General features: G+C 31.6%; 1 protein-coding gene across 2 annotated transcripts; it reads right to left on the reverse strand.

Annotated features, from left to right (window-relative positions):
- Positions 1 to 4,638: 4,638 nt before the first annotated feature.
- LOC120090369 (serine/threonine-protein phosphatase PP1 isozyme 3-like) lies at positions 4,639 to 7,438 on the reverse strand. Of its 2 annotated transcripts, none has more exons than XM_039047986.2 (5): positions 6,820 to 7,438; positions 6,532 to 6,716; positions 5,294 to 5,853; positions 5,003 to 5,212; positions 4,639 to 4,908 (listed from the first exon to the last, which is right to left on the reverse strand). In XM_039047986.2, exons 2-5 carry the CDS (start codon positions 6,704 to 6,706, stop codon positions 4,888 to 4,890), a joined length of 966 nt encoding a protein of 321 aa, XP_038903914.1. In that variant the 5' UTR covers positions 6,707 to 6,716; positions 6,820 to 7,438; the 3' UTR covers positions 4,639 to 4,887. The 2 variants fall into 2 exon arrangements, with proteins under 2 accessions (XP_038903914.1, XP_038903922.1); XM_039047994.2 differs by having other exon boundaries at positions 6,532 to 6,719; positions 6,820 to 6,952.
- Positions 7,439 to 7,685: the final 247 nt, after the last annotated feature.

Raw genomic sequence — 7,685 nt, forward strand, 5'->3', positions numbered from 1 at the left:
AATCACAAAACCATAGTTTAAAATTTTCATCAAAATCTCGAATTTTCAGTTGAAATTTCAAGATTTCGATCGACTTCAAAATTTTAATTGGAGAAAATTTATTTTCTGTCAAGTTTTGATGAAAATCTGAGATTTCTTGAAATTTCGAGAAAATTTTGAGAATATTTTGATTCTCCTCATTTCGACAAAAATTCAAAATTTCGAGAAAATTTCAATTTTTTAAAATTTACTACGTTGGCTTAGTTCAAGTTTTTCAATTTTTATGATTCTGATTACACAAAATTCTATATTTTCACACACTAATGCCATTTTCGACAAAGGATTAAGTGTTTTTTTATGCATTACTTTTTTCCTAATTTCCAACTTTTCTCAATTTTTAGCTTTATTTTCAACCCAAAACTTTCTTTTATAAAGAAAATCAATTTGAAAAAACCACAAAAAAATAATATATTTTTATTTTTAACCTCATTCAAACTTTTTCCATTAGTTTGTCACGTCATTTCACCTTAAAATTGAATTGATGTGAGTTTTTTTTTAATAATCCAAAACTTTCACAATTTTCACATCATTTCATCTCAAAATATTCATAAACTTTATATAGTTTCGTAATTATTTTCCATTTTCTTTTTTAAACTTCTGCTCTTGCATCACACAAACATTTACAATAAACATTTAAATATTATCTTACTTTATAGAAATTGTGATTAAAAATGATCAACTATAATAAAATCAAGCCATAATCTGAGGTTCATTAATAATTATAATAATTTCTATCGATTTTCATAATTTTTTTCCTAAAATTTTCATTAATAATTTTATAAAATTAAGATATCGATATTTTCATCCATACTAATATTTTGAATATTAGAAATCGGAGAGCTCACAATTTTAACATCACTGTTGGAGAATAGGGGAGAGTTGAGTGGGCCATCGTACGAATGTCAAACTTTTCCAAATCAACGGCTAATAAACCTCACACGAGCAACCAATCGACGGCTAATATGTTCGTACCATGCGATTATATCGAGCGACGTCGGATCATGACATTATCTTGCAATCCGTATCGTACTCGATAATTTTTTATTTATTTCTTTATTTTTACTACAAGACTTTTATTATTATTCCATGAATAAAATAACAACATATTACTATTATATAAGCATATTGTTTTTAAAATAATTTGTGAGCTTGGTTATGATTTATCAATAATAAAATTAGGATAAGACAGATATATACAATTTCTTTTTATTTTATTGTGCAAAACAAATATTTTTATTTTACTCATCACGTAGAAAGCGAGTTCTTTGTGCATACAATTAAAAAAAAAAAAAACCTTTCATATTTAAAATTTTCAACTCAATATATGCTAAAAGCGAAGTCAAATTTTTACGCCTAAAACATAATCTAACTTAAATAATTGAGTTTTATTTTCAATATTTGTACACACTATTTCAATTTTTCAATAGTAGTTTTCATTTCTTTAAGTCATTGTTATCTCATTCAATGACAATTTTTAGCCAAATTTATTGTTTTTAAAGTAAAATTTAATTAGGCAAACAATAATTTTTTTTTTTTTAACTACGGAAAAAAATAAGATTTGACTCTTCTCTTTTTATGCCAATTTGTCAACACCAAACTATTTGACCATTTGATTTACAAAATTACTATTTCAGTTGTATCAGTTATGTTTTAAATTTAGCTTAATTTACAAGTTTAGACATAAACTTTTAAGTTTGTCTCTAAATGTTGAAATTGTCTAATTGATCAATAAACTTAAAATTTTATGTCTAATAAGTTACTAAACGTTGTGTCTATTAATTATTTAAACTTTCAATTTTAAGCTTAATAAAGTCTCTGATATATTAAATTAAAAAAAAAAAACAAATATGAATTGATATATCTATTAGTGTAATATGCTTAATGTATATAAACACTTTATAGGTCTATTAGACACTTTAGGGTTCCATTAGATACAAAATTGAAACTTTAAAGTTCTATTAGACATGACATAAAAATGGATGTTCAAGAGTCTATTAGACACTTTTTTAAATTTCAAGATCTTGACACAAATTGAACATTTAGAGGCCTATTTAGACACTTTTGAAAGTTCCAAAATTAAATTTAGATTTTAACCATAAACTTCATTGAAAAAAATTCAATTGTGCATAAAACAAAAATCATAATTTTTAATTGGTTTGTTATATTGTATTTTATTGTATTTTAAATAATTAAAAAAATTCAAAGATGCTTGAATCTTTGCCATAGTCTTTGTTTATATCGAAAATAATAATTTTTTTTTAAAAAAAGAACCCTCTACGTACATATTTGAAGTAGCATTTTTTTGTTGCATCTATAGATACTCTCCATTTGTTTTATTTATATTGAAAAAAATAAAAATTATTTTAAAAAATTGAACCACTTGACATAATATCAGTGGTGTTGGTTGTTGATGAGTGCTTAAGTTTTTTCCATTCAAATTAATATTTTAGGTTACAAAGTTCGTAAATGGTTTAAATGATTCCTTTGTTTCCCCCCGAGAAAATGGTTTGAATGATTCATTGATCGTTGGTTAACCATCGAAAGAAATAATATTATGAGTCATGGTGACTTAGCAAAACATAATAATTTATTTCTATGTTTTTTATTGGATATTATATGAAGTAAGCGACGTCTTCGGTTGTACTTTCATCTAAAAAAACAAAAAAAAAGCCATCGCCCATCTTTCCCATCTTCTCTTCCTCCGGCAACAAAAAGAAAAGATATGTTCCTAACACATTATATTTAGAACATAAAGAAGAATAGCTACATCTAAATAGGACAACTTAAAAAATAGCTAACCCAATTTTTTATTTATTATTATTTTTATTATTATTATTATTTTTTGAGAAATGGCTAAATGCATATTTTAACTTTGTGTGTGTTTGTTTAAAGTTTTCAAGTATTTAATTTCGAAAATAAGTCAATGAATTTAAGTATTAGACAATCACTCAAAATAATTTTGAAACACTTTTACTTTAAACCATTTTTATTTTTAAAAAATTAAATAAAAATGACTTTTAAAAAAAAAAAACATATTTTTCTCTAGTGAATCCAAATTGATTAGGAAGAAAATTTTCCTAATGGTTAAGCTTTCAAATAGTAGACATTTGTAGATCATAAAGATGTCTAATTTCCCATGCAAAAGGGGGGGGGGGGGGGGGGGGGGGGGGGGGGGGGGGGAATGGAGAGGGAGTAGGGAAAAAATGAGGCCTTAGGGGGAAGGTAGCGCACTAATTCGATTCTCCTTTCCTGCTAGGGTATGCGTTAGTTACCATGGGCAGAATAGTGGTACAATACCACTTATCATTCGGCAACTAAACAAAGACCGTTTGCTAAACGAAGACGAGAAAGGCGTTTCCCATCCCCATCCCGATTAGCCTCTATTTATTTATTTATTTAGTATAATTATTTAATGTTATTGTTGAATGAGAAATTTTGGCGAATCACAAGTTGTCCACATCATCAACAAAAGCCCGAGCCTATTGGAAAAATTATAAGTTGGATCGGACCGAGTAATTAAAGTCCCTTGGACCCAACCCAATTCAAACCCATAGTGAAATTTTAGGCCAGATTAAGCCCAAGCCCAATTTGTACCCAATAAAACAATTGGACCCAAACCCATGTAAAGCTCATGAGAAACTTCTATAAGACCTCTTCATTTGGGGGGAGGTTGGAGAAATTGAAGACAAAAGTTCTCTAAAGATCTAAAGTCTGAAGCTCCAAGGATCTGAAGAACATAACTCTTCCAAAGCTTTAAAGATTAGAAGACACTAAAGCTCTGAAGACTAGAAGACACTGTATCTTCACAACCTACAAGACCCAAGCCCACATGTGAACTCTATATGACTTTGAATATTAGAAGATTTCAACAAACTGTATCTTTACAACCTACAAGGCCCAGGCCCAGGCCCACATGTAAACTCTATAATTCTAGGTTCCAGAGAGGGCCTAGAGAGAAAGAGATATCAAGCCCAAAGGTAGATGAAGATCCCGATCACCAAGCCCAAAGGAAGATCAACAAAATATTATGTATTAGAGATTGTCTCATTTTCCACAAAACTAATATAAATATAAAATTCAAATTCCACAAAATAAATTTTTCTTGAAATCTCGTGCAAACAATTATATTATTATTACTATTATATAAATATTAGATTTAAATTTCAAGTTTGATTGTTTACTAGTTAAAATAATTAATATGTTTAAATTAAATATTTAAATCCAGATTATATATTTGAATGATTTAGTTTATATCTATTTCTTTATACTAAAAAGTTAGATTAGTTTTTTTAAATCAAAATTTGATTAATTTATATTTAAATTCAAATTGTCTATAAAACTGCTATACTAAATAATTTAATGATAGAGTTAATTATTTAATTAAAATTTACCCAATTTAAGTTAAGGAAATGATATAGTCGACTCCGCCCATGTGAACATCTCTAGTAGACCATTTTTATCAAAGCTTCACAATTCCCGTCATGTTTTATATCATCGGGCTAAACATGTTGGGCCAAGCCGACCCAAGAACTGTCGTAAGATCGGCAATTAGACCCATTAATGCCCACTTCCAATACTTGCCTTCAAAAATCATAAACATGAAAAGACAACAATATCATGTCTTTTTCCAATTATTTTGTTCTCCACAGATGCTTAAGTGAACCCATAAGCAAGAAAATGGCAAAAAGCATGAGATCATTTCAAACTCCTAACCACATAGCGACTGTTACACTAAGGAGAAAGCCTGTATCAGATGTCACATTTCATTAAGAAGCCACGGGAGATCAAAACTCATCCGAGGTAGCCTCTGAACCAACCAAACAAACTTGAACATGCCAAAAAGTTTCATCAGATTGCACCGAGAAACGACTGCAAAGAGAAAACGGCAAAAGATTAGAGCTTTTTTAAGCTTTTTGACACGTGATCTTCGTGTTAATCAGTTCCCATTTGAGAATGAATTTACCTTTACTTTTTTCGGACCGCCATATCGTCCGCTGCCAAACCCAAATTTTGACTTTTTTTCAGGTGGTTTTAGTATTTGGAAAGAGCACATTAAATTTGAATCCACATGCATCATTGCAGCAGCATTGTCAAACTCTCCACAGTAGTTTGGAGCAGAAAATAAAGTTACAAGCTGTCTATTTGCGAAAAACTCGTACCCGTCCTCCACGACCTGTGTATTGAAACAGTAGGCTCAGTGTAAGTGTTTGCATTGTGCAGGCTATAAAGCTATAAATAAGAGACATGTTCACACCTGGTGAGCTCTACAAATCAAATCAAGGTCATGTTTTCGAAGAAATTCCATTACTCGATCCGCACCAAAAGTGTATGAAACCCCCCGTTCGTTTGGTCCCCAGCCGCGTGTATTTACACTTGGATCGGACCAAAGAAGATCACAGAGTAAACCGGACTCTGGAACATCAGCAGGGCGCTTTAAATTCCTAATCTGATCTAACCTGTCAAGGTGAGGAGATAGCCCACCATGCATACACAGTATCTTTTCATCAATTAGAGCAGCCACAGGTAAGCAGTTGAAACAGTCCGTGAATATTTTCCACAGTTTGACGTTGAACCTACGTTTACATTCGTCATAAAAACCATAGATACGGTTTACAGACGCACATTCATGGTTGCCCCTCAAAAGGAAGAAGTTTTCAGGATATTTTATTTTATATGCAAGGAGAAGGCAGATTGTTTCTACGCTCTGCTTTCCTCGATCTACGTAGTCCCCCAAGAACAAGTAGTTCGAATGAGGAGGAAATCCGCCAAAATCGAGAAGCCTAAGAAGATCAGAATACTGACCATGGATATCCCCTGCATGGCATTGAAAACTAAATTTCGGTCATTTAGATAAAATTTATCCCATCGATCATCACGTATCCCATGTTACCCCAATCGCATTAGAATGAATGGAAGATTATGATTTTAGTCGAGACAATTAATAACCGGTATGCTTCAATGATTATCATCTCTTTCAAAGTGCAAACTACGCCTAAAACCAGTGGGGTTAAATTTTTTCTTGGTGCTGCTCAACAAGGACATGGGAGACGGGATTTGGGAATAGTTAGGGAGATTATTGAAGTATTGAGGGTGTATTAGCAATTAGACAAGGAGAGAGAGTCAGAAGAGATGGGAGAGAGAATGGTTTAGATGGTTTATGCTTGAATGTGTACACTCAAGGAAGGGAAGATTCCAAAAATATATCGAATACTTGTAGTTTTACTTTCTACTATATTTCAATATGAGTTGTTTGGGTTCTAACTGAACCAATAAGGTCATCCCATCTTCTAATAAACTTAGTTCAACTCTTGAAACTTTGTTGGCCATTAGGAATTTGGTTAGTAAGTAATTAGCATATTTGATTAGTTCTTCTCGTGTTTAGTATGCCAAAACACACTTTTCAAACAAAGCAACCAAAAATACAATAACTACTACAATATAATCCAAACAAGAAACCACAGCATATCAAAGGAGAAAGGGGGAAGGAGAAACCGCATATATAGATTGGTGCATCAATTTCCAAAAGATTTGGTTGGCTTAAGAAAATTTCTCTGGAAGCCATGCATAGCTGGGTAATTTCAGCCTCAGAAAGCAGCACCTGCTTCCCCGATCTGCTCCCGATTTCAAGCAACCTCTTAATTATTCTATTAAGGGTAGCAGATTCCATCTTAGAGTTCCTGCTTCAATCCAAATGAACAAAAAGAAACAAACAATCATTCAGATCGAACAAAATAGCAGTAGTAAAGTAAAAGAAAAGGCAGAATAAAGGCGGCAACGTACTCCGATCTTCAGCGCCCTGTTGATTTGAAAAACTAGCATGACTTGCAGAAAGAAAAAGCGGAGAAGAAGAATTGGGAATGGGAGAGAAAGAGAGTTTGAAAACGAAGCGAAATGGAACGTCAACTGTTGATTTATATTTCATTTTGTGTTTTGTCACTTGATGAATTGGAAAAGAATGGTGGCAGATGATTGAGGAAAAGAAGAATATATTCGATTGGAAGAAGATTGAGTGGAATTCGGAGAAAACCCTAAAAGAAAAATGTGATGCAGAAAGGGAAAAAGGGGAAGGGAATTAAAGAACGAAAGGTAAGGAAGAAGATTTCTAAAGTGGGGATGTGAGTTGGCCCTCCCGGACCCATACAAACTTCGTATACACTCTTCAACCCTCCATGATCACCACCGTGGCGCGTTTCACTTTTCACCATGCACCGCCGCTTACGGCCGCCGGGAATATCTGCGCAAATATTGCACAACCAAAAACTACGAAACAGTTTTGTTTCTATGTTTTGAAGAAAACACTTTTTTTTCACTTACAACCTTAGTCGATCGATTTTGAGGTCTTTATTAAAATTAATTGATATATCAAATTTTATATCTAAACAAATTCGAAATCTCTAATATTGTGTTTCGTAAATTCATGAATATATATATATATATTATTTTATATTTGTGAGTGTTCAAGCTAGTATCAAATATTGAAATCATAGGTAAGTGGTCACTATTTATTGAACTTGTTCTTTTGAAAGGAGTGTTAGGACCCCAACTTCAAGAGAATAGAGTGATCTATTATAATAGTTGGCGTTTCTAACTGTTATAACCTATAATTAATTACAATAATATTATTATTTTAAATATTTCTTTGTTAC

This window comes from Benincasa hispida, chromosome 1, assembly GCF_027475165.1.
Source record: "Benincasa hispida cultivar pf3 chromosome 1, pf3_genome.v1.1, whole genome shotgun sequence".
NCBI classification, from domain to species: Eukaryota; Viridiplantae; Streptophyta; class Magnoliopsida; order Cucurbitales; family Cucurbitaceae; genus Benincasa; species Benincasa hispida.

Bases quoted from the DNA above. Each gene is read 5' to 3' on its own strand.
- LOC120090369 (XM_039047986.2), bottom strand. From the start codon at position 6,706: ATGGAATCTGCTACCCTTAATAGAATAATTAAGAGGTTGCTTGAAATC. The intron at 5,854-6,531 runs GTTTCTCCTTCC...AATGCCATGCAG, and splicing joins TGCACCAATCTATATATGCG to GGGATATCCATGGTCAGTAT. The intron at 4,909-5,002 runs GTAAATTCATTC...TTCTCTTTGCAG, and splicing joins GCGGTCCGAAAAAAGTAAAG to TCGTTTCTCGGTGCAATCTG.